Below are 27090 nucleotides of genomic sequence, written 5' to 3'. Positions count from 1 at the left end.
GGTTAGAGGGTTAGGGTCAGAGGGTTAGAGGGTTAGGGTCAGAGGGTTAGAGGGTTAGAGGGTCAGGGTTAGAGGGTTAGGGTCAGAGGGTTAGAGGGTTAGAGGGTCAGGGTTAGGGTTAGAGGGTATAAGAGACATATAAGTAGTGTGGATATCTACTGTATTTACATAGTTAAAGGAATATTATGATACAGTATTTACATAATTAACATAATTAAGGAGTTGCAATGGTTAAAAGTAGTAATAATAATAATAATAATAATAGTTGTAGCAGCAATGTACCTACGTAGTGCTGGACGCTTGAACACTTGACTGCTAATGTATGGTAAAAGTCTTTTTATAGCCAAAAGGTTTTATTATTATTATAAATATTATTACTCTTATTATCTTTATAGTGGTTTTTTTTCTCTCTATCCTGTATTTTTTTTGCCCAAAAACTGCTGCTGGAAATTTCAATTTTCTAGCGGGAATCCTCCCAAAAGCATTAATAAAGAGAGTCTAAGTAGATACTGTACACGGAGACATGGACCTACACCGTAGACTGACCTGCAACTCTCAAAAACACACACACACAAACACGCACGTATGTATTGTTAATCGCGATAATTTCTGACACAAGTAATTGTTTAATTTATTTAACCTTTATTTGTCCAGGTAATCTCATTGAGACAGTCTCATTGTTAAGAGAGATTTTCAGATGTGTTCGTAGCTCGTCTTAATGAGGACAACGCAACAGAAAACGGGATTCAGTCCCAACTTCTCCTGATTCACACGCTTCACGCAACCTTATATCTTTTATCATGTGATCCTGAAGTAATGTGTCTTCTGTTTCTTCTTCTTCCCCAGCGTGTCCGTCCGTGCCGATGAGCGGCAGCACGACACCAGGTAACGGACAACACGGCAGCGGCACAGAGTTCACTCAGACTAACTCAGAGAGAAACCCTACCCCTGTGCCGCTTGATGCACAGCATGTGACAGTGTGTAGGATGTCAAAGAGGTCCAGAAGGATCGTTACACAAAGATTCTTATTATTAAAAGCCAGTTATTTCATGGTTTAGGATACCATGCATCCTGATAAAGTTCCCTCTGCCTTTGGAATTAAAATACCCCCCCCCCCCCCAACATTTATTTGTATACAAATACATTATTCATTCACAAAGAAAATTGTTGTCCTTAAAGGTCGCAAATCGTTTTTTAATTAAGGTAAATTTCAAAAGATTTATTCTTCTTTTTATTCTCAACTTTAGCCTGGGTGTGTAAACTTATGAGCATCACTGTGTGTGTGTGTGTGTGTGTGTGTGTGTGTGTGTGTGTGTGTGTGTGTGTGTATGTGTGTGTGTGTGTGTATCTATAATATATAGTATTTTCCTGATGGTTCCAAACACCAGGCTCGCGTGAGATTATGGCTCCTTCAAATAAACTCAAATAAACCACCATGGCACCGTCTTCAAGTAGAATGGGAAGGGTTGCATATTTAAAACGTAGTATTACGTACTTAAACACCCACAACACCAAAGTACAAAGACATAGCAGACCAGGAGCTTTTATTTTGAGAAGTAGAAGCAGCTTTATTTTGCCTTCAGCTTCAATGTTGTCCTCTGGGTCTTTGAATGCACCTTCAGTCATCCTTATTGACTCAGCAGCTGCTCCGGTTTGACATGAAGTCCCCGTTCCTCTCCCCAGGTTTCCGTATGATGGAGCTGTTCGGGCTGGTGGAGAACCGCTACGGCAGCGTCTCCGGGGTTTCCATGGTACCCGGCACCTTCAACACCTTCCCCTGTTTCCACCTGCACAGCAACGCTCTAATGGCCCAGCCGACCAGGTACCGGGACCGATCCACCACGTCACTCACAAGTCTCCTCCCGCGTAAAAATAGATCACAAGCTCCGATATCTACAGCTGAGTGTGGACTGCATCCACGACCCATAATGCACTCTGTTTGGCCTAAATCGAGAATACATCCACTCTGGCTTACGTCTCCAGGGACGACCAGATGCTCGTTGATCGTGATCTTGATTCACGGTTTCATTTTTCACCCTTGTGTTGTCTTCCCGATAGACCGTGCAACTTTTTGTTTTTTTGTGTCAAAATTTTAAATTAAAAAAACCCGTTTTGGTCGTCTTTTTCAACACTTTTGTCGCTTTTCCTGATGTTTTTTTCCCACTTTTTTTGCTGTTTTTCCCACTTTTTCTGACGTTTTTTAAGCTTTTTTCCGACACATTTGTCCCTTTTTTCAACGTTCTTTTAACTTTTTTTTTTCCAAATGCGTATACAATTGAATGAAACGACCAAATTGAATGAAAGTAGTGAACTGATCATTTATATCACTTGTGAAGAGCGTCGTATGGAACATCCACGTTATGTTTTTGACAATTTGGTTGCAAGAAACGCAAATTTCAGATGTAGAAACTAGTTGAAAGCGGGTCACATTTGAACTGAGGACACCAGGAGTCCTCCCAGCACCTCGCCACAATGCTGCATTCAATGTTGTTGTAAAGTTCCCTTCTGCCATCTAGTGGTCCTTCTTTATGTAGGCTGGTGAAATAAGTTGTTTTCACAACATTTGAAGTGCTTTACTAAGATTCACCATGTGTTTTTAGCAATAAGCAGACTGTTCTTTAATGTTACCGGATGTTTTTTGGGCTTTTGTTCTTTTAAGTATCGGTTCAGGCATCGTTTAGTTTAGTCTCTCTTTTTTTTTTTTTTTTACAGTTATTTTGGGAATTTATAGTCAATAAACCTCATTTATAGGAAATTATACCTAATGTTTGAGTTAGAAAAGCAGAAATTAGGAATTATTGAGACTAAAATGAAAGGAATGGATGTTGATGATAATCACAGACTGGAATATGTCAACTTTTACTCAATACTATTTCAAAAACACTTCCATTTGTTTTACAATGCTATAAAATTGAATAAGACGCCCCAAAATTAATGAAAGTAGAGATTTGTACTTGGCAAAGAGCGTTGGGTGGAATCAATCATGTTATTTTGGGGAATTAAAAAGAACATTGATATAGGACAACATGAGGACAACATGGGGACAAAATGGGGACAACATGGGGACAACACAGGGACAACACGAGGACAACATGGGGACAACATGTGGACAACATGAGGACAACATGGGGACCACATGGGGACCACATGGGCACAATATGAGGACAACACGAGGACAACATGAGGACCACCCGGGGACCACATTGGGACAAAATTGAGGACAACATGAGGGTTAAATTAGTGTTGACGTGTTTTTTCCCATCGACCAAACGATTGGTTGAAGAGTAGATTTCTGTGGACCAAAACTTTCTTTGTACGAAAACAGCCCTAATCCTTTTAATGTTTACGTGTGTGTGTGTGTGTGTGTGTGTGTGTGTGTGTGTGTGTGTGTGTGATGTTTCCCTACAGGTACATCCACCCTGAGGGGCTGCCGTCGGACTACACCATCACGCTGCTGTTCCGGCTGCTGCCCGACACCCCCGAGGAGCCCTTCGCCCTCTGGGAGGTCCTCAACAAGGACAACGAGCCGCTGGTGGGAGTCATCCTGGACAGTGAGTCTGGGGGGGGGGGGAAGGTCTGGTCTGGTCTGGTCTGATCTGGTCTCCACCATCACATATACGCCTACACATTTGTCTTTTCTGCTTTATGTCTATGAATACATGATTAATCGTTATATAACCGTGATGTCGATTCACCCTGTTCACAATTAAATTTTGAAATAACTTCTATTTAAATATAAATTAAATTAAACGTAGACTGCATATAATAGGTTTTAAAGTGCTGCAAGGCCCTCCCTTCTCTTCTTGTTATTTTGTTGTCTTTATACGGTCTTTATTATCTATTTTTTAATTGGAACTGGAACTTTAAATTTCCTCGCGGGAGTCATCCCAAAAGGAGTAATGAAGAGAAGTCTTCACTGCAGCCTCGGTGTTTACAGGCTTGTGCTGATGCGTTGTAGATGCCCAAATAAATCTATGTTTTGCATTGCCAATTAGTTTTGACGCGGTCCAAAAACCCGTGGCAGAGAATCAAATCTAAGCAAAAACAAAAGGTGATTCATATTTTTTCCCTAAACGGGATGCATCAAACACCGGGGATGCTCAGTGTTGTCACGCAGGAACAATTCAGCTAAAAGCTCCAGAAATGAACCTATTTTACAGAAAGATATCGATAGAAACAGAAGCATTTCACAGGAGTTCCCTTACATGGACGATGCCTTGATGATTGGTTTATCCATTCAGACACAAATACATCTCAAATAAGTCTTTACCAGAAAGACACTGAGCTTTATTATCGGTCTTTCCCTTTGATGTTGACGTGTGGTTTGTGTGTCTTCCTGCAGACGGGGGAAAGACGCTGACGTTCTTCAACAACGACTACAAAGGAGAGTTCCAGACGGTCACGTTCGAAGGTCCAGAAATCAAAAAGCTCTTCTACGGCAGCTTCCACAAGGTCGGAGTCTCTCAGAATACAATAATAAGGTTTAATGTTGACACAACACAGTCAACATGAGCTTTTTAAATTAGCTGGATTCCTGGTCTAGGATTAAGAAGGAGGAGGGGGGTTATTTACACAAAGAGGGCCAAGAAAATGTCTATATGGAGAGATCTACTGTGATCTACTGACTGTGTCGTATCTAATGATTAGTAACTTGAATCCGGTTCAGGTTAAACACTGTGGATGCGAAGGGGGTTACACTGTATATTCTATATAAAGGTCTTAGAGCCCTCCAGGGAGTTCAGCTACTTTCCCCGTTTTCTAGTGTAGACATCTAATCTGGCAAACCGTCTCTCTTCCTGTTTGTCATCTACTGCACACACTGTCTGTGTACCTTTAATATCTGTATTTATATTTTTCAATTACAAGTATTTACTTTTTCAATATTATTATATTATTATTCTCACACAGCTTCATCTTGCGATCAGCAAGACGAGCGCCAAGGTGGTGATCGACTGCAAGACGGTGGCCGAGAAAACGATCAACGCCGCGGGGAACATCACCGTCGACGGGACGGAGGTTCTGGGCCGGATGGTCCGCTCCAGAGGGAACAAGGAGAACTCTGCACCGGTGAGAATGAGACACACACACACACACACACACACACACAAGTGTGTCTCACTATCTTTGTGGGGACCAGTCATTGACATAATGCGTTCCCTAGCCCCTAACCCTAACCATAACCATCAAACCTAAATGTCTAACCTTAACCCTCACCCTAACCCTAACCTTAACCATCAAACCTAAATGCCTAACCTTAACCCTCACCCTAACCCTAACCTTAACCATCAAACCTAAATGCCTAACCTTAACCCTCACCCTAACCCTAACCATAACCATCAAACCTAAATGCCTAACCTTAACCCTCACCCTAACCCTAACCATAACCATCAAACCTAAATGCCTAACCTTAACCCTCACCCTAACCCTAACCATAACTATCAAACCTAAATGCCTAACCTTAACCCTCACCCTAACCCTAACCATAACCTATCTCTAACCCTACTCCTAAAACCAAGTCTTATTCCTCAAAAAGCCCTTTAACGTTAAGGGGACCAGCATTTTGTCCCAACAAAGCTGTCAGGTCCCCATAAGTATACTGTATCCCCAGTTTTTGGTCCCCACAAATGTAGTTAAACAAAGCACACACACACACAGACACACACACAGACACACACTATCCTCACTACCTTTCCTTTATTTAACCCGTTGGTATCTCAGCTCTCAGAAAGCTGACAGGAGTTCCCTGAATGTTGGTGTTGATGTTGGTCCTTGAAGGCACCGCTAAGGAGAGTTAAAAAAAAAAAAAAAAAAAAGGTGCCCTGCTAACGCCTGCAGAACAGTCATTTAAAGGGAAGAACCAGCAATTAAAGCACTACATTGTCACTCTGATGGATTACCAGTGTTTGAAGTCTGTGTGTTGGTGTTCATAATTGCACTTATGTGTAAAAATAACCTCCACAAGTCTTTTTTTTTTTTTTTTTTTTTTTTTTTTTTTTTTTTTTGCGTTTAAGTTCCACAAAAAGTTGGTGTTTTCCACAAAACCAACAACCTGCTGATCTTCACAAGGCAGACACCTCGCTGCTAATCCTTTCTTCTCATCGATCTAGCTCTCTGCACACACACACACACACACACACACATCAGCGAGGCAACACATTTAGCTTCTGGTTCGGTACGTTAGCCTCCCGGAGCCGCTGATTGGCTTCTTCTTTCCACGCTGGTTCGTTGGAATATTTCTCAAATGTACGATGAGTTTTAATAATCTCCCACTGTGTTTTTAACCCCGTGAATCAGCAGGTTGGCCCTGACTAATTTAGCTAATTTTGCACCTCAGTATTCACCACGCCTGATTACACAAAGTGAGAAGAAAAAGGTTTAAGGGGAACCTGAAACAGGGAAGACAGGATTCTGATTAACAGTCAAATACCTCGGTGCATCCAGTGATTTTTTCAGCAGAGATAATCAGTGGTTTTAATCCTGCCGTGGGGCGCAAACATACCAAATAATTTTTCATATCGTCATTTTTTGGATGTTGATTCCCATTTTGTTTTAGTTAACCCTCGTGTCGTCTTGCCATCAAAATTGAGAATCAACAATTTAGCTTATTATTGATGTTTTTAGTGGTTTAAATCTTTTTCAAGTGCTACAAAATTGAATAAGACACCCCAAAATCACCCATCAAAATCCCCCCAAAGAGCGTTGTGTGGAATCAATCATGTTATTTGGGGTAATTAAAAAAGAACATTATTATAGGACAACATGAGGACAACATGAGGGCAACATGGGACCAACATGAGGGAAACATGGGACCAACATGGGGACAACATGGGACCAACATGAGGGAAACATGGGACCAACATGGGGACAACATGAGGGCAACATGGGGGCAACATGGGGGCAACATGAGGGCAACATGGGGGCAACATGGGGGCAACATGAAGGCAACATGGGGGCAACATGAGGGCAACATGGGGGCAACATGGGGACAACATGAGGGCAACATGGGGACAACATGAGGGCAACATGGGGACAACATGAGGGTAACATGGGGGCAACATGGGGACAACATGAGGGCAACATGGGGGCAACATGGGGACATGGGACCAACATGGGGCAACATGGGGACAACATGGGGGCAACATGGGGGCAACATGGGGACAGCATGGGACCAACATGGGGACAACATGGGACCAACATGGGGACAGCATGAGGACAACATGGGACCAACATGGGGACAACATGAGGGCAACCTGGGGACAACATGGGACCAACATGAGGGCAACATGAGGGCAACCTGGGGACAACATGGGGACAACATGAGGGCAACCTGGGGACAACATGAGGACAACATGGGACCAACATGAGGGCAACATGAGGGCAACCTGGGGACAACATGGGGACAACATGAGGGCAACATGAGGGCAACATGAGGGCAACATGAGGGCAACATGGGGGCAACATGGGGACAACATGGGGACAGCATGAGGACAACATGGGGGCAACATGGGACCAACATGGGGACAACATGGGACCAACATGGGGACAACATGAGGGCAACATGAGGACAACATGAGGACAACATGGAGACAACATGGGGGTTAACCTCCTGCCGTTGGGGACCCCACAGAGAAAGTTTCTGAATGCATTTACAGTCCCAGCCCTGCGAGTCCGATATGAGCAGCGTTGGGAAATGTTCCGACGTAAACGGTCGGAACGACACCGAAGAACAACACAAATTTCGGTGCCTGATTTTTTATTTTTTTTCTATTCAGAAGCATCGTTGCACGGGACGCTCCGTTACCGTTAGCTAGTAGCTAACTAGCTAGTAACCACAGTGGTTAACCCTCGCGTTGTCTTCCCACCAACCTGGACACTTTAGTTTTTCTGAGTCATTTTTCCTATATTTGTAAAGCTTCCTCCTCGGTGTCTACAGTTCTGTACTGCTGTAGATGTTTAGGTGCTTTGTGTGTTAAAGGTTGTCGCTTGTGGTCTTTCTCCTCTGCAGTTCCAGCTTCAGGTCTTCGACATCGTCTGCAGCACTTCGTGGGCCAGCAGAGACAAGTGCTGCGAACTTCCTGGTCTGGTGAGGTCAAAGTTCATCTTCTCTCTAAACCTTTCTATACTCCAGAGTTAAAATATGTTTTAAAGGAAGACTTCACCCTCAAAATGAACCTTTGTATATCAATCACTCGCAGACTGTTGCCCTGAATTTGTGACGAGAACTTGTTTTTTGTCTGGAGAGTGAATGAAGAGTCAAAAAATCGGAGCAAAGTCTTAATGAGCTGAAGTAATCGGGAGGCCGCAAGACTATATGCGTGATCACGGAAGGCTTGTATCATGTGGACATGCTGGCAGTTTGTTGTCGTTTCTTTGTTCCTCATGGGGGCGACAGAAACTACGGACTCTGGCTTTAACTTGCGTCACCACATAATGCTCACTTTTTTTCCCCCTAACTGTAATTTCTGCCGAAATGGCAGCTCTCAGAGCTCAGTACCCGGTTCACAGTCAGCTGGTCTCGGGTAGCATAACCACCAACTACCGCTGGATATCTGGGAGACATCTGGGAATCATGATCAGAAATGACGGAGAAGACTGCACACATGATGAGTCCAATACATTTAGATTAAATGCAGCTTTATTCAATTATTGAACAAGGGAGATAACCGTGGACACACACACACAGACACACAATTCAATTCAATTCAATTTTATTATAGTATCAATTCATAACAAGAGTTATCTACACACGTGTGTGTACCCATAGTGTTTCTGAACATCAGACTAACTGCGTTTCTTCTAGTCTTCTTGTCAGTTGATCTATTTCTGCTTACCATGGTTACCTTTGAAACAACGTCTTATTTGTGAGACCCTTCTACGAGATACACACATCAATCTATTCTCCTCAAAATAATCCTTCTGTGGAAGCTCCTTAGAATAGATGAAATCCAGATGAAAACCTCCATGCTTAAATACTCCACCTCTCACTGCTGAGCTGACGAAGCACCGGGCGGAGCACCGGGCGGAGCACCGGGCGGAGCACCGGGCGGAGCACCGGGCCGAGCACCGGGCGGAGCACCGGGCCGAGCACCGGGCCGAGCACCGGGCCGAGCACCGGGCGGAGCACAGGGCGGAGCACCGGGCGGAGCACCGGGCCGAGCACCGGGCCGAGCACCGGACGGAGCCCCGGGCGGAGCACCATCGCCGGCGTAGCAGCTCTCTGTAGCGGCTGAGCACGTCTAACGGCTGCTGACATGGCCGAGCTGTGATGGAGGCCTGTAGCTGGCGACAGGACGCTCTGGAGCGCCTTCACCAGCACCGTCAGCTGAGAGCTCTGGAGCCGATGTCACATGACCAGCCGCGCCCTGCTAGTGTTTCTGTATCTAACGTTTTACTGTGCATAACTTTTCAATATCATACGCTCCTGTTTATGACAATGCGTTTCTCACTTTGCTGCTTTATTCAATCATTGATCACGCCATGTCATTGCCATTATATTTATTTATATATATATTTATATATATTTTGTTTCTGTCCCCGTCATCGTGCTGCGGTCCTCCAGAGGAAGGAGGCAGACTGCCCAGCCATGCCCAAAGCCTGCACCTGCACCCAGGACAGCAAAGGCCCCGCCGGCCCCGCTGGACCACCGGTAAGCCCCAAAATCACACAGTAAATACACAAAGACACACACACACACACACACACATCCAATACACACACAAAGACACACACATACACACACACAGACCAACACACAGGTACATACAGCAAATAAAAAAAGACACACACACACACACACACACAGACCGACACACAGGCACACACACATACAGCAAATACACACACAAAGACACACACACAGAGACACACATACACGCACACACAAACCGACACACACACACGCACACACGCACAGACACAGACACACATACACAGACACACACACAACACACAGACACATACAGATACACACACACACACGCACTGACACACATACACACACAACACACAGACACATACAGGCACACACACACGCACACACACGCACAGACACAGACACACATACACAGACACACACACAACACACAGACACATACAGGCACACACACACACACACACACACACACACAGAGAGAAACACATATACACAAACATCACACATACACACACACAACACAACACACAGAGAAATACACGCACACACACACAGACACACATATACACACACAAAACACACAAACACAGACACACACACACACACAGTGTTGAGACAGCGTGTATTGTATTGTGCTGATTGTGCAACATTAGCGTGTTTTTTGCGTCTCAAACAGGGAGGCCCGGGAATCCGAGGAGCCAGAGGGGATCGCGGAGAGCCGGGTCCGGTGGTGAGTCCTGTTGGTTTCTTAAACCGGTACCGAGTCATGGCTGTCGACACGCAAGTGTGTGTTTTTCCACTTGTTGATAAAAGAGTGATAGCGTGAAAAACCACTGCTGAAAAGTCAAAAACAGGAAGCGAGCTATCTGCCATCTGGATGATATCTAAAGCCGCCAAAATGTGTAACACGCTTCTCTTTGCGATTCAAACGTTAGCAGGTGTTGTCATGGTAATAATCAGCTGAAATATCAACCCCATTTCACCGGAAGCCCAGTGGCGACAACACTCTCTAACGCTGACCTTATTTCCCTTTACACTGCCTTTACATCCTGCTCTCAACCAATCAGAGAGCACACACCCGGGGGGCCTGAACCCGGCTTTATATCTTCATTTTATCTGCTTTACCGAGAGCCAAGCGTCCCACTGATCACGTCTTAAAGAGACAGAGGCCTTTTATTAACCACGGCCTGGTACTCGTTGCAGTTTTATTCATACAGGACGTTTCAACTCAAAGTGCTTGACATTGTGAGGAAATGCATAAAAAGCGGCATAAACATGAGAACATAGGTAGTATAAACACAGGAGGAAAGTATATCTGACAACAACATAACATGAATAAAATGAAACAGAACAAAACTGATCAGCTACAACATTTCAAATAACATAAACCATAAATCCTGAAGCTAAATCCACCAAACAGACGATGTAATTACACTTTCTCAGCACACTTCTGAAAACACAAACACACAAGAAGACTCACACAATCCTCCACACACCTGACCAGGTAGGTACCTTCTTTCTCTCTCTCACAGGTTTTCTGAATTACAAAATGGCTGTCGAGTGTGTGATATAGTATATGTGTTATACATATAAGTTGTCATTGTTGGTTCTACCTCGGAGCTTGATTATGGAAAGACATTAACACGATTATTTGGGTCAATATCACAACAAGTTAACACGATTACTTGTTGACTTCTGGAAAGATGTTGCAATAATTGAACTTTGAACAAAAATCAGTAAAGAATCAGTCAAAATCAGTTAAAAAACAACAAAAAGTGATACATGCCTTCATACTTTTCCTATTTTAACTATTTTTTCAGTTTCCTTGCAAGATTTAATGAGTTAAATCATAAATTATTCCGTTTTTGTGATCCTCGGGAGGTGAAATCCTAATTTAAATTTTGAGAATTGCCCAGCCCTGTCTCGGAGGACGTTCCTCCAATCAAACAATCGAGCGGGGTTTAGACCGTCAACACACACAAAGTACGACGTGGGGGACGTCTGGCGCATCCTAAAGCGTAACTCTCGTTGAAATGCAACCTCGGGGCTTTTTGGTAATGGACGGAGTCAAACTTCCCTTTACAAGCTTCTTTAGGACAGAAGCTCCACTTTTAGGATTAACCGTCTTCTTGTTTTGGGTCAAATGGCCTGAAAGGTTGAAAAGAGGATCTGCAGCAATATGGAGTACATCACAAACATGGTGTTTTGGGAAAATTAAACCATGGAAACCTTTTCTGGTGCAACCTCGAAATACATTTATGAACCTGACCCGTTATTACAGAGACAGTGGATGGACATGAAAGGGGGGAGAGAGATGGGGGGTGACCAGCAGCAAAGGGAAAATGGCCGCAGGTCGGCTTTGATCCCAGGCCGCTGCAGGACTCAGTCCACATGTGGCGCAAGCTCTTCCGGGCGGGTGGGGGGGGGGGGGGGGGGGGGGGGGGGTTAGCTCCGCCCAGCTCTGAACGCTGAGATCTGATTGACTCAGTTTGCAGAGAGTAGACCTGTTCCAGATGACCTGAGAGGTCTGGGGGGTCATAGTGTAGTAGCAGATCCGAAATGTATTTTGGTCCTAAACCATTTGAGTGAAGACTAGTAAAAGTACTTTAAAATCAATTATTTGAGGTACAGGAAGCCAGTCTAAAGACTTCAGAACTGGAGTGATGTGATCCAGTCTCTTGGTCTTAGTGAGGACTGGAGTGATGTGATCCAGTCTCTTGGTCTTAGTGAGGACTGGAGTGACGTGATCCAGTCTCTTGGTCTTAGTGAGGACCCGAGCAGCAGCTTTCTGAATCAGCTGCAGCTGTCTGATTGATTTTTTAGGGAGACCTGTAAAGACACCGTTAAAGTAGTCAAGTCTACTGAAGATGAAAGCATGGACAAGTTTTTCCAAATCCTGTTGACACATAAGTCCTTTAACCCTTGATATGTTCTTAAGGTGATAATAGGCCGACTTTGTAATTGTCTTAATGTGGCTGTTAAAGTTCAGGTCAGAGTCCATGACTACACCCAGATTTCTGGCTTTGTCTGTTGTTTTTAACATTGTTGTTTGAAGCTGAGCGCAGACTTTTAATCATTCCTCTTTTGCTACAAAAAACAACCACCTCAGTTTTTCCTTCATTTAATTTCAGAAAGTTCTGGCACATCCAGCCGTTAATTTGTTCAATGCACTTAGTCAGTTTGCGTACTGGACTATAGTCCCCTGGCGATAAGGTTATGTAAATTTGTGTGTCGTCCGCATAACTATGGTAACTTATTTTGTTATTCTCCTTAATCTGGGCCAGTAGAAGCATGTAGATGTTAAACAGAAGAGGGCCCAGAATGGAGCCTTGTGGAACTCCGCACGTTATATTTGTACGCTCAGATGTATAATTACCTATTGACACAAAGTAATCACCAATTTTTAAGTAGGATTCAAACCAGTTTAGTACTGAGCCAGAAAGGCCAACCCAGTTTTCCAATCGGTCTAGTAATATGTTGTGGTTGACCGTGTCAAATGCAGCACTGAGATCAAGTAATACTAAGACTGAAATTTTGCCACTATCTGTGTTAAGGTGGATGTCATTAAAGACTTTGACAAGAGCCGTCTCAGTGCTGTGGTTTTGGTCGGAAACCCAACTGAAAGCTATCAAAACTGTTGCTTAGTGACAAGAAATCAATTATTGATCATTTCAATTCGTCTTCTCAGTTAGAAATATGACCTTTTAACCTTTAAGTGGCACTGAAGTCTCTGTTACAAGGCGCGAGGAAAGAGGACCGAAAAGCAGAGTAGGAGCAGCCAGGAGGGAGCTTCAAAAGGCTTTATTAAACACAAACATAGTCCACAAAGATACAGGATGCAACACAAAGTCCCAAAAAGCCAAAATCCAAAAAATGGGCAAAGGTCCAAACATTAAATACACGAGGTAACGAGGTAACGAGAGGCAGGTAACAAGAGGGCAGGGAAGCAGGTGGAGAACATCAGGTAATCACAAGAGAGGGAAGACACAGGAAGTAAAAAAACCTCTTGTCACCTGCCTCTCATTGCCTAATCACCTGGTGTATTTAATGTCTCTGCCTAATTTCATGAAAGGAAAACAGGCTCAAATAACAAAAAGACACAAATACAATAGTTAGGTTAAGGTTACAGCTCAGCGTTAAAACATAATAATGATGATTTAATTGGTTGTGGGGACGGGTCTGGGAGGGAGATGGGGGGTATTTCTAAGGAACAACTTCTAACTAACTGACTCCAAACGTTATAATCAACTACATAAACCAAGGTAGAGACAAGCTGCTAATCCATGTTGTTATTATCTCATTGTAATAATCCTGTAGGACTACAGAGTCAGGACACATGACTTCTAACCAGATTGGATACTATGAAGGGCAGAGGAACAATACCTCTGGAATCCAGGTTACTTAGCAACACAGAATAAACAGCTGAGCCATGTTAGAGAATTGGTCTGATTTAACAAAGCTGATCCCAACACTACCCCCCGTCATCAAAGAGTTCACTTTATCTTTTTCTCACAGATCCAGTTTTTTTTATCATCATAGTATCTCTGTGTCCATTGTCCTTGTTGATCGCAGCATGCTGCAGCAGACATGTGATTGAGATAGTTGGGCAGTCCTGGTCCCCAGAACCTGTCAGACAAATAAAATGTTCTTTTATCAAACAGCTGAAACTGCTGATTGTTGTTCATTTGAAATAAACTGTTTAATTTCACTTTAAATATTTATATTATCTGTTAATAATCAAATTATTTCAATAACTTGTTTAAGAGTAAGCTTTGTAAATCAATGTAACCTGTAATAGCTGCTAATGAAAGAATGAAACCTTGTTCAGCTCTCTCTCTCTCTCTGTCTCTCTCTCTGTCTCTCTCTCTGTCTCTCTCTCTGTCTCTCTCTCTGTCTCTCTCTCTCTGTCTCTGGGGAAACCAATCCAATCAGCATCTTCCAATAAACAGTGACTTTGATGGAATTGTGATAAAAACAGAAAACCTTTAAAATGTCTCACGTTCCTGTCAGCGGTGATCCGTCCACCCATTTCCATTTCCTTCCTCCTTGTCCCCATCCATACTCTAGACCAGTCCAGGACTCTCCTCCGTTACTCAGCTCAGAGACAAACTTCTAGAAGTGGACGAGAGACAACAATCATTTCTCTGTTCCCAGTTCAGCATTTCTGTTGTAGTAAAGTCATCTTGTGACTTCATCAGCCCCAACAAACACAAGAGGGATCCTCGGTCCCCCCACACTGAGGACTGGACCCAACAGCAGGACGGGAACCACACATTAGTAACGGAGGAAAGAGAAGAAAGACATTTAGAATCAGCAGAGAAACAGAGAACATGAGGAAGTTCACCGTTAGAGATCAACACAGCTAACATTAACACTAACATTTTCATTTCTCTTCATATTTACATATTTCAATTAAATGTCTTTTTCTCTGAGATCACTCACTCAGAAACAATCACACTCACCTGTTCCTCTTCGTTGTTAATAACGACCAGATCTGCTCCTCTCTCCTTACAGTCAGCTCTGCTGTCCTCCCAATTCTTCTTCTCTTTAGATTTAAAGTAACAACTGCGTCCAGGTCTTGTCCATCCATCAGGACAACAAATGTCTTAATGACAAACAAATGTCAAGTGAATAAGAATAAGTAATAGTTATAACTAGAAAATTCCGCAGAAATGTTATCATTGTGCCTCCTACTTGGTGCCCATGTGAATAGCAATAAAACTTAAAAAAATATAACTGTCTTAACCCTTAAGAGATATAACTTTTTAAAACCTACTTTGGATGTTAGGATGTGTGTGTGTGTGTCTGTCTGTGTGTGTGCGTGTGTGTGTCTGAGAGAGAGGGAGACAGATAGATGTCGACAGACAGACATACAGAGTATGGTTGCCTGGTTACTAAGGACCAATAGGAAGCCTTTCATCTCTGTGATGTCATCTCTGTGATCTGTAGTCGGTTCACGACTGCACCTGGCACCTGCTGTCACCAGCTATTCAGATACTGAACAAGCTCTCAAACAAATTATCATATCATCAAAGGGATACTAGCTATCAATAAAATAAGGTTCTCGTGGGCACCAGAAGGCCTTTGTGAACGTATTGATATAAAAGTTATGTTGATAAACTTATAAATGTGGGCGTATCAGCGATGCGAAAAAGTGCTTCGCTCTGCGTTCTGCTCAGAAATGTGGACGATGTTTAACATGGCGGTGAATGGAGGAAGATTGTGAACTCTTGTCATTTGAAAGGTCGCTGAGCAAAAAATATTCATATCGCATACGTGAGCACATTGGCTGAAACTAGACAAGAATACCTAGGTTTTGATGTGTAAATTGGCCATGAAAAGTTAGAATTGTTGGTGTGGGAGCAAGTTAAAGAGAGAGAACCAAGATGATTTTTTTAATCTCCCCACTCTGTCCTCCACTCTGGCCTCAACATTCCGCCACATACACACACATTGGAAAATCTGAGACTCAAGAGAGTCTGAAAACGGGACGATACGTAAACTGGGATTTGAGAGAAAGCGTGCTTGATATCTGAACGCCCATTCAGCCCAATAAACGCCAAAGTCTTGTCTTTGGTTTAAACTTTTAATCATGTCTCTACGTTAAAGTATGGCGATGCAGCCCGGTCCCAAAGAGGGGGCGTTTTGAGCGATGTTGAGCGATTTCCCAAGCATTTCCCTTTAAAGTCTATGAGAACTTTTTCACAGTTTTTTGCCGATTTCATGAAAACCGTGCAGCAAATCTCTAAGAAAAGTCATAGCACACCATTCCGGATCATTACACACGTTTCGATGTATTTTGTGTGCGCGTGTTGGCAACGCTCCAGGACTAGTAGTGGGACAAAAACTTGGCGGAAGAATAATAATAAGTATGGGCAATAATAGTCATTTCATCGGCACACTGAATTAATTGCAGACAATCTTTATTGTCTCTGCCACGTTTCTCTTTTTATGTTTATTTCGTTAATAATTAGTGTTCTGCCCTAAGGCATTTAAGTTGAATTTTAATGCATTTAATTTGGTATACTTTCAGTTTCATGCAGACTCTTATTTTGACATTTGTTTAGTGGGCTAAACAGGAAGTAGTTTTTTGCAGACTCTTATTTTGACGTTTGTTTACTGAGCTAAAACCCGAAGTAGGAAATTGCGATAGAATTCACCATGTTAGAAATGCGTTGGAAAGGCAGATGCTGAGTGCGCCAGGCGAAATGCATCCTGCCCGTTGACTTCCCAGGAGAAGCATCGCTTGTATGTATATGATCTTTGTTAAAAGTTAACTTTTAAACATATTGATTTAATGTTGTAAAAGTAATGTTCATGAAAACTAGGTGGCGTAACTAATTACATTATTTTGCTGTTTGTTTCCTAGTTTCACTCTCTTGTCTCTCAGCACTAATCGCATATGCATGGATTCAGCACAACAGGAAGAAAATTAATCTGCATTTAAAGATTTCAGGATTTCTTCGTGTTCATGAATAGAGTTTAGCTCACTGTTTAGTTGGAGTTGCTACAGCTCAGGGAGAACAGTACAGTAAGTAAATAGTTTCTCTCAGGTTTCATATCTCAGGTGACTAGAAACAAGGAAGACATCATGAGATTAGTTATGCCTAACAGACAGGGTGAAGGTGATTTGAAACTTTTCTTACCTAAAACTTTCACCTGTAACTGACTGTAGTTGTTTCTTAGTTGGTTGTATCTGATCTGCAGCACAGTGCCTGAAATATAAGATAAGGTGAGCCGTAATTTAGGACAGAAATAACAACAGTTACATAAAGAAAAGTAAATAATAATGTAAAATGAGAATTTGAAACTATGAAAGAGTAAATAGACTAAATTAATATCTGTTATAAACCACAACAAGATAAGAAAAAGAACAACAACAACAAATCATTCTGCTTTAATCTAAAGACTGTTTGATAGTTTTAATAGATAAGGCCTTTATGGATGTAGAGATCATAGAACCAACACATCCTCTGTTTTAGCACCTATCTCTTTAAGACCCCTCCTGTAAAAGCCCAGTCTGCTCTGATTGGCTCATTTAAAAAAAACATGGCGCCGGTCTACAGAAGGTGGTTGTGAAGCCGTGGGCGGAGATACTCAGAAAGGGGAAGTATATTCTAATGAGCCTGACTGTGACAGAGGAGGAGGAGTCAGATGTGAATAGCTTGTTGAATAGTCTTATTTCCCAGTTGGTGGGTTGGTAGCACTCCAGATGCCCAAATGTATATAAGAACTGGAAAAGTATGTTTTTATGACATGTCTCCTTTAAGATATGATAGTTTGTATTAAAACATAAATACTCACAGCGAATGAAGAGTGCAGCCAATATCAGAAGATAAAACCCTCCCAGAGTCACTGCAGCAGCTTTGAGACGCCTTCTGTTGTTGGCTGCAGGCTTGTTTTGAGTGTGTGGTCCTACGGAGACAAAATACATCCAGAACAGGATTTATGTCTTAAGTAAGATAATAATAATAAGAATAATGACTCACGAGGCACCAGATTACAGCACCAGGACACCTGATAATGACCCAGAGTTAATGGTGACCAATGGTGGATTGTTGATTAAAAGGTGAATGAACACTCAATATCTAATTTTAATAAAGTTACAGAAACTGAGATGAACTTCCTCTTTACACCAATCATCATTTCAGACTTACCGGCACTTTGTGGCCCGAGATCAGCGTGATGCTCTTCCTCCTCTAAGATCTCCAGCTGACTCTCCTCTTCCTCTCCGCTGGTCTCTTGGACGTTTCTGTTATATCTCACATTCAGGCTCAAACGTGGAGCAGCAACAGCGTCTGCAGACATCTTGACCAACGGAAAAACTGAACTGAACGTCTTTCCCGTCTCACTGTCTGTCTTTAAGTTGCTCACGCCTTTAACACAGGAAGTGGCAACAGCACCCAACCAATCAGATAGATGCACGTCCTAATACATGTGTTACTCTTGGACAAAAAGTCCCGCTTAACAAGACATATGACTCACATTTGGGCATTCAGGCTTTTGGCTATTGGAATTATTAAACCCTTCAGATAAACTTTATAAAAGTATCTTATAGTAAAGCTGATTCTTCCGGACTGTATTTTTTGAGGTCATAAACACATCTGTGCATATCTGTGTAGTCACTCCTCTCTGACACAGGAACTGTTCTTGGACCACAGACTTATCTCTGTTCTTCCTGTTAGAGGAAGTGAAGTATACGTGTGAATTTCAATGTTTGAGTGAAATAAACCAGAGATGATAGACCATCTTCCTTATTAACACAACCAGGGTCTGTGAGAATTACCTTAGTTCAGCTGGAAGGAATAAAGAATAACTACATTCACCTGACAGCTTTAGTTACTAGTTATTTTTAGTTATTAGTTACTCTAGTTACTCCACTACATTCATCTGACAGCTTTAGTTACTAGTTACTTTAGTTACTCCACTACATTCACCTGACAGCTTTAGTTACTAGTTACTTTAGTTACTCCACTACATTCACCTGACAGCTTTAGTTACTAGTTACTTTAGTTACTCCTCTACATTCCCCTGACAGCTTTATTAACTAGTTACTTTAGTTACTCCACTACATTCACCTGACAGCTTTAGTTACTAGTTACTTTAGTTACTCCACTACATTCATCTGACAGCTTTAGTTACTAGTTACTTTAGTTACTCCTCTACATTCACCTGTCAGCTTTAGTTACTAGTTACTTTGGTTACTAGTTACTTTAGTTACTCCACTACATTCACCTGACAGCTTTAGTTACTAGTTACTTTAGTTACTAGTTACTTTAGTTACTCCACTACATTCACCTGGCAGCTTAAGTTACTAGTTACTTTAGTCCTTAGTTACTTTAGTTACTAGTTACTTTAGTTACTCCACTACATTCACCTGTCAGCTTTAGTTACTAGTTACTTTGGTTACTAGTTACTTTAGTTACTCCACTACATTCACCTGACAGATTTAGTTACTAGTTACTTTAGTTACTAGTTACTTTAGTTACTCAACTACATTCATCTGACCGCTTTAGTTACCAGTTACTTTAGTCATTAGTTACTTTAGTTACTCAACTACATTCATCTGACAGCTTTAGTTACTAGTTACTTTAGTCATTAGTTACTTTAGTTACTCAACTACATTCATCTGACAGCTTTAGTCATTAGTTACTTTAGTTACTCCACTACATTAATCTGACAGCTTTAGTTACTAGTTACTTTAGTCATTAGTTACTTTAGTTACCCAACTACATTCATCTGACAGCTTTAGTTACTAGTTACTTTAGTTACTAGTTACGTTAGTTCCTCCACTACATTTATCTGACAGTGATAAAAAAACTGAAAACGGGTCAAATTTGACCCGAGTACAAAATGAGGTTTAACAAAGGTAAAGTTGACCCTTGTGATGTACGTATGTTTCTTCTTATACTGGAATATTTTGGAATTTTTGTACTTGTACATGTTTCATTTTAGAGTAACACAGGACAGTTCATTGTCTCGTGTTTGTCTTTATTATGTAGTTTTCTAAGGGAGGGCAACAAGTACCACTGGATAAGTCAAGTCAAGTTTATTTATATAGCACCTTTAAAACAACAGTACCAAAGTACTGTACAAATTGAAGCAAATGGAGTCAAAAAATAACACAAATTAAAGTAAAATAGCAAGAAAATGCAGTACAATATGTTATTAACCCTTGTGTTGTCCTTGGGTCAAATTTATCCCATTTTTTGAGGTTTTTATATCAGAAATATAGGTTTCTTCCAACTAAAAATCCCCCAAAATAACTACTGAGCACTACTTTCATGGTCTACCCAGGTCAAAATCTGTGATAATACATAAACATATTTTCCTTTGATCTTAACTATTTACTAATACTAGAATATTGACTAAAGTTACCCAAAGTTTTGGCATCATCTCATGTAAATGAGGTGCAGTGACCATATATACAAACAGAAGTGTAAAACGAGTAATTACAGTGTAGTATCGCAGTAATAACTTGGAATCAAGTTGGTATAAAAAGACTTAATAAGACAGAATTTGGGAATAATTTACAGGATACTTCATGCTTTATAAACATGGAACCCAAACCAGGTCAATTTTGGTCGATGGGAAGACGTCACAAGGGTTAAAATGCTAAAAACCTCTAAGAACAAGAGATGTAAAACTATCAATAACATCTGAGACAAAGCGGGAGATTGTTCCAAAAGCTTAGGAGATGCTACAGAAAAGACTCGATCTCCTTTACCCACTAACCATCGATCAAGGAACAGTTAAAATCAATTGATTCAAGCATCTAAGAGGCCTGGAATTGGAGTAGGGGCTGAGGAGATATACTGAGATATACTGCGGAGCCCCACCATGAACGGCTTTTAAAAACCAATAAAATAATCTTAAAGTCAATACTGTATTTAATACGTAACCAATGCAGGGAAGCTAGAATCGGTGTGATGCATTCTCTTTTTATTGTGCCGGTCAGAACCAACACCCAAGTACAGGGAGTGATAATCAGGCCTGGAGGAGATTAATGTAATAGTGACAGTCTTCATATCATCAGAAGACAGGATGGTTTTCAGTTTAGAAAAATTCCTGAGTTGGAAAAAGCAACCTTTTACCACTGTATTGATCTATTTCTCAAAACGAATCGATGAATTAAAGATGACACCAAGATTTCTAGCATGGACATGAAGGTTAAGAGACAGCAGACCCAGGTGGCTTGCTGTGGTGTTTGGGGGACCAAAAGGCATCACCTCTGTTTTCAAGTCATTCAGTTGTAGGTAGTTTTGGGACATCCAGCATCCTGGAGGCAGTTAAGAATGGATGTAACAGAGTTGGAATCCCTCGGGTTGTTGGCATAACACTGGAAGGACAAATAAAATAGGCCCTAAAATGGAGCCCTGGGGTACGCCACAAGAAATAGGTGCTGTGGAGGAGTAGAGGCCGCCATTGTTAACAGAGAAAGTCCTATTTGCTAAGTAATAGGCAACCCACTTTAGGGCAGTGCCATGGATGCCAATCTGGTCCTTAAGACGGTTTAATAAGATATTGTGATCCACTGTATCAAATGCTGCACTGAAGTCTAATAGAATTAGGATGGGGGGGTCACCAGACTCCAGGTTTTAGTGAGGAACAAGAAATCTAGGAGGATGGTGGAGATAAACTCATTTAGAATAAAGTCTTTTTTAAGATGGATCTACACATAACCACTGGTAATGGGACAGAAGTCATTTAATGTAAAGAAGCCTGTTGTTATTAAGCCTTTTAATTGTGTAATGAGGACAGGAGGCCCTATCTGTAACAACAGTCTGAATGGGGAGATGGACCGGTGGTGGTGTTGATGGCAAGGTGTGTGTGTGTGTGTGTGTGTGTGTGTGTGTGTGTGTGTGTGTGTGTGTGTGTGTGTGTGTGTGTGTGTGTGTGTGTGTGTGTGTGTGTGTGTGTGTTGTGTAAATGGTCTATCACTTGGACATGTTAGCATGATTGTCATTTCTAATAAAGAGAGAATATTGATCCCCAAAAAGATAAACGTTATCAGTGAAGCCAACGTTGTGTGCCCCACATGCAGACTGAAGCCAGATAAGAGAAGAAGAAATGTCTATTTTAAGATTCAAACCCATTACATAACAGTTATATGCATATATATATAGCATATCAGACCTAATAAATGGGTCTCTCACAAATCCATCTTTTCGATCTGTTATTGAAATGTCTCCATTTTCCATCCTTATCCATGTACACTGTGGCCCCCTTCACGTCCGCGGGGTTTATAGTCACGTCTCTCTGCCACTTCCTGTAGAACAAGCAAATGTCATTATGATGTCATCATTATGTCATTATGATGTCATCATGGTTAAAAGCCAGAAAACAACAGAGGTTATTGTTATGACAATGCAGTTATTGTTGTTGGAAACTCATGAAAATAATCCGGGACTGACACTCCAAGGACTGGTTTCTATTTAGTTTCTTATGTCTTTTATCCCTCATGTTGTCCTCATGTTGTCTTCATGTTGTCCCTCATGTTGTCGTCATGTTGTCCTCATGTTGTCCCCATGTTGTCCAATATCAAGGTTCTTTTTAATTCCCCAAAATAACATGACTGATTCCACCCAACGCTCTTCGCCAAGTACAAATCTCTACTTTCATTAATTTTGGGGCATCTTATTCAATTTTATAGCATTTGAAAAACAAATTGAAGTGTTTTTGAAATAGTATTGAGTAAAAGTTGACATATTCCAGTCTGTGATTATCATCAACATCCATTCCTTTAATTTTAGTCTCAATAATTCTCGTGTTCCAACATTTTCATCCATTTTATCCAACTAAATATTATTATACAATGACCCTTATACATCATAATTGACTCTTGTGTCGTCTGCCCGTCAGCCATGAAAACAATGTTTTGGTCACTTTTTTCAACATTATTATCACTTTTTCCGACAATGTTGTCGGTGCTTTTTTTTAGGTTTTTAGTGTTTTTTCCAAAAGAATTTGACTGAAACAAAAAAAGTGTCATTTTTGACTCAAGGACAACATGAAGGTTAAAAACAAAACAAAAAAATTAAAATGTTCTCACGTATATGATAGTGTTGATTCGTCCACCCATTTCCATTCCGCTGACCAATCTTTTTTTTGCACTGACTGCAGACCGATCCAGGAACCTTCTGGTTTATTCAGCTCACTGACGAAATTCTAAAAATTTTGCAAAAAAGCATAATTAAAATATTTTTAAAAACGTGGTCTCAGACAGCCCAGGCTCCACAAACGGCAACAAAAATAATCTGTGCCAACCTGCACCACCACACATGTGAATTTTAAAAAGATCTCCTAAGCATTCAAAAAAGTTGAATATTTTGAGAAAAAAAGTCAAACAATTTTAGGAAAAACTATCATAATATTTGAGAGGAAACGTAAAAATATCTGAATTTTAGAAAAATTTCAGCCCCTAAAAAAATCTCCTCAGCATTCCAAAAAGTTAAATATTTTGAGGAAAAAGTTGAGATATTTTAGGGAAAAACTTAAAATATTTTAGGAAAAAAATCAACATATTTTGAGAGGAAAAAAAAAAATGAATTTCAGAAAATTTCAGTCCCAAAAGGATCTCCTGAGCATTCAAAAAAGTTGAATATTTTTCCTAAAAAACTTTTTAGGAAAAAACAACAAATGTAACAAAAAAAAGTCTAAATGTTTTAGGAAAAAAAATCAACATATTTTGAGAGAAAACGTTAAAAAAAATCAACATATTTTGAGAGAAAGTTACCCTAAAACATTTACATTTGGAAACACTGCTGCACTCATTTTGGGTTGAAAACTGCAGGTTAGCTTTGTAGTCTGTAGACGGATGATTTTGATCAAAAAAGTCAAAATATTTTGAGTTCTTCTAAATATTTTGAAGTGACGTTACCCGACATAACAGACACCCACATTTTCTTCTTTGCTGTTTATTACCACCAGGTCGGCTCCTCTGCTCTGACAGTCTCTCCTGCTCTCCGTCCAGTTTTTCCTCTCAGTAGACTTGTAGTAGCAACTGCACCGAAATCTGCTCCATTCTGTATTTTAGAGACAAATCAAATAAGACAACGACAAATACATAACACACAGAACTGGGGATTTAAAAAAGCGGAAAAAACATAGAAATAAAGTCAATGCATTTTATTGCTGTCTGAGGTGCTAAATTCTACAGATTTTCTGTATCACTGCTGAAAAATGAACAAGATTCTGTTTTATGAGACTATAAGACTTGTTCCTTTTTTAAACATTTCTCACCGTGTGTCTGGTTCTTTGCCTCCTGGCAGAAACTGTTGCTCAGGTTGTTATAACTGGTCTGCAGCTGGTTATTACTGGTCTGCAGCTGCTGCTTTTCCAGCATGACTGAAACATCTGGGGAAAAGCACACAAAATTAAACAGGGTAGGGATTTCAAATCTAACCGAATGATCTAATCAAGTGATCTTTAAAGACGAGGTCCTCACATTGACTGGCCAGGACAATGACCCCCCCCACCAGCAGGAGACAAAGGAAACCCAAAACCAGGGCGGCTGCACTGAAAGGGTTTCTCCGCTCAGCTGGGAGATGGTTTTGAGGGTGTGTTCCTGCGGAGGCAAAAAACACACAGAACACATTTAGAATAAGGTCAACGGAGACATTTAACCTCAACTCCCAACTTAACTTCAACCCTCGTGTTGTCTTCACAACAAAATTAAAAATCATCAGTTTGTTGAAGGTTTATATCAACGTTTTTAACTTTTTCTTATGTTTTTGTCCCTTTTTTCAACACTTTTGATGCTTTTTTTCAATGTTTTGTTGCTTTTTTTGACACTAACTTATTAACTTTAGTTTTACAGTTATTTTGGGAATTCATTATTTATGGTCAATAAACCTCATTTATAAGAAATTACACCTAATGTTTGAGTTAGAAAAGCAGAAATTAGGAATTATTGAGACTAAAATTAAAGGAATGGATGTTGATGATAATCACAGACTGGAATATGTCAACTTTTACTCAATACTATTTCAAAAACACTTCCATTTGTTTTACAATACTATAAAATTGAATAACTGAATTATAACTGTAAAACTAAAGTTAATAAGTTAGTGCTACGTAGTGTTGAAAACGTCAACAAAAGTGACTAACATTGAAAAAAAAGCGTCAAAAGTGTTGAAAAAAGTCCCAAAAGCGTAAGAAAAAGTTAAAAACGTCAATAAAAAGCGTTAACAAAATTTGGACTTTTAAGTATTTTGACTTTGAGTATTTTGACTTTGAGTATTTTGACTTTTAGTATTTTGACTTTTAGTATTTTGACTTTGAGTATTTTTACTTTTAGTATTTTGACTTTGAGTATTTTTACTTTAAGTGTTTTGACTTTGAGTATTTTGCCTTTCAGTGTTTTGACTTTTAAATATTTTGAATTTCAGTATTTTGACTTTAAGTATTTTGACTTTCAGTATTTTGACTTTAAGTATTTTGACTTTCAGTATTTTGCCTTTCAGTATTTTGACTTTAAGTATTTTGACTTTAAGTATTTTGACTTTAAGTATTTTGCCTTTTAAGTATTTTGCCTTTTAAGTATTTTGACTTTAACTATTTTGACTTTAAGTATTTTGCCTTTTAAGTATTTTGCCTTTAAGTATTTTGCCTTTTAAGTATTTTGACTTTAGGTATTTTGCCTTTTAAGTATTTTCATTTTCAAGTATTTTGACTTCCAGTATTTTGCCTTTAAGTATTTTGTATTTTGCCTTTAAGTATTTTGACTTTCAGTATTTTGACTTAAGTATTTAGTATTTTGGCTTTAAGTATTCCTACGTACCTCGACGCAGCGGCGGGCCACGCCGGGTTGTGGGCGTGTCCACGCTCTCATAGATGTCGATCACTCGCTCCACTCTCTCTCCTCCGCCCCCCCGCCTGGCTCCTTTGCTGTATTTCACATTCAAAGTCAGATCTGGGTCTTCGTAGATGTTGTTGGACATTTTAAACGACAGCTGACGAGTCTTTTTTTTCACAGTTTCCTGTTGCAGTGCCCTGTTGTACTCCTCTAACAGTTTGTCTTAATCCTAAATATAACTGTGTTGTCTAATCCAATGCGGCTAATGCTATTAGCTCCGTCTCTGTCTCTGTCTCCGTCTCCGTCTCCGTCTCTGTCTCTGTCTCTGTCTCTGTCTCCAACACCCAGCACATAGGAAGTAGGGACAGGATAACCCGTCTCTGACGTTCTGTAAAAACCCCTAAACTACTTGCCCAATTATAAAAAAAGTTGACGTAGACGTCTGAGAGCTCTTTTCTGACGGATGTGATCTGTGGTTTTTGTTGAATATGCCGGAGCGTGTCACATGGTTTCCAAGAATTCAGATGGTTTGCCGATAATGACGTCGGCGTTGCCGTAGTTTCACAGAAAAGACAACCAGAGAATAAATAAAAAAGCTGTTTTAAACGATGACAACAAGCCATGAAAATGGACCCGACATTGAAGCAGAGAAATGTTTTTTAAATGTTTTATTTGTCATTCAGATCTGCAGCTCGTTGCACAACGTGGCGTCCCGCTGCTGCTGCTGCGCACGTCACGCGTTCTCTTATCGCTCGATTGATTTCCTCCGTGATCGTTATCAGATGTTCAACTCGAGAGGAAGTGGAGTCTGAAAGAAGATTAATAAGCATGCTGAACATGATTAGACTCTTCATTAACCCTTTTGGGATGACTCACGCAAGGAAATGGACATTTCCAGCAGCAGTTTTAGCAAGAAAAGAAAAAATTACAGTTTAAAGATAACAAAAATAACATTAGTAGTAACAATAACAATAAGAACATTCGTCAATAAAAAGACATAAAAATAGACATTAACCGTAAATTATCAGTCAAGTGTTGGAGTTAAAGTGACCAAGTATTAGGTCCAGGTGTGTGTGTGTGTGTGTGTGTGTGTGTGTGTGTGTGCGCGTGTGTGTTTGTGTGTGCGTGTGTATGTATGTAT

General features: G+C 40.7%; 2 protein-coding genes across 2 annotated transcripts in view; one reads left to right on the top strand and one right to left on the bottom strand.

Moving 5' to 3' along the window:
- Positions 1–27090, top strand: part of LOC117957217 (collagen alpha-1(XIV) chain-like) — a 146732-nt gene that overhangs the window by 100617 nt on the left and 19025 nt on the right. The window contains exons 23-30 of the mRNA XM_034892813.1: positions 847–885; positions 1684–1822; positions 3409–3551; positions 4343–4452; positions 4909–5067; positions 8006–8083; positions 9560–9646; positions 10329–10382. Coding sequence (XP_034748704.1) covers positions 847–885; positions 1684–1822; positions 3409–3551; positions 4343–4452; positions 4909–5067; positions 8006–8083; positions 9560–9646; positions 10329–10382 — 809 coding nt within the window. The remainder of the gene's footprint in view (positions 1–846; positions 886–1683; positions 1823–3408; positions 3552–4342; positions 4453–4908; positions 5068–8005; positions 8084–9559; positions 9647–10328; positions 10383–27090) is intronic.
- Positions 22285–26136, bottom strand: LOC117956497 (CD209 antigen-like protein D). The gene is made up of 6 exons (XM_034891596.1): positions 25935–26136; positions 24600–24719; positions 24395–24508; positions 24053–24177; positions 23205–23320; positions 22285–22421 (listed from the first exon to the last, which is right to left on the bottom strand). The coding sequence occupies exons 1-6, from the start codon at positions 26092–26094 to the stop codon at positions 22289–22291; spliced, it is 768 nt and encodes a 255-aa protein (XP_034747487.1). The 5' UTR covers positions 26095–26136; the 3' UTR covers positions 22285–22288.

This window comes from Etheostoma cragini, chromosome 14 (assembly GCF_013103735.1).
Source record: "Etheostoma cragini isolate CJK2018 chromosome 14, CSU_Ecrag_1.0, whole genome shotgun sequence".
NCBI classification, from domain to species: Eukaryota; Metazoa; Chordata; class Actinopteri; order Perciformes; family Percidae; genus Etheostoma; species Etheostoma cragini.
The sequence above is the reverse complement of the archived record's forward strand: the minus strand, read 5'-3'. Positions and strand labels throughout refer to the sequence as shown.

Bases quoted from the DNA above. Each gene is read 5' to 3' on its own strand.
- LOC117956497 (XM_034891596.1), bottom strand. From the start codon at position 26,094: ATGTCCAACAACATCTACGAAGACCCAGATCTGACTTTGAATGTGAAA. The intron at 23,321-24,052 runs GTGGGTGTCTGT...CAAAATTTTTAG, and splicing joins TAAACAGCAAAGAAGAAAAT to AATTTCGTCAGTGAGCTGAA. The intron at 22,422-23,204 runs GTGAGAACATTT...CTTGTTCTACAG, and splicing joins GAATCAACACTATCATATAC to GAAGTGGCAGAGAGACGTGA.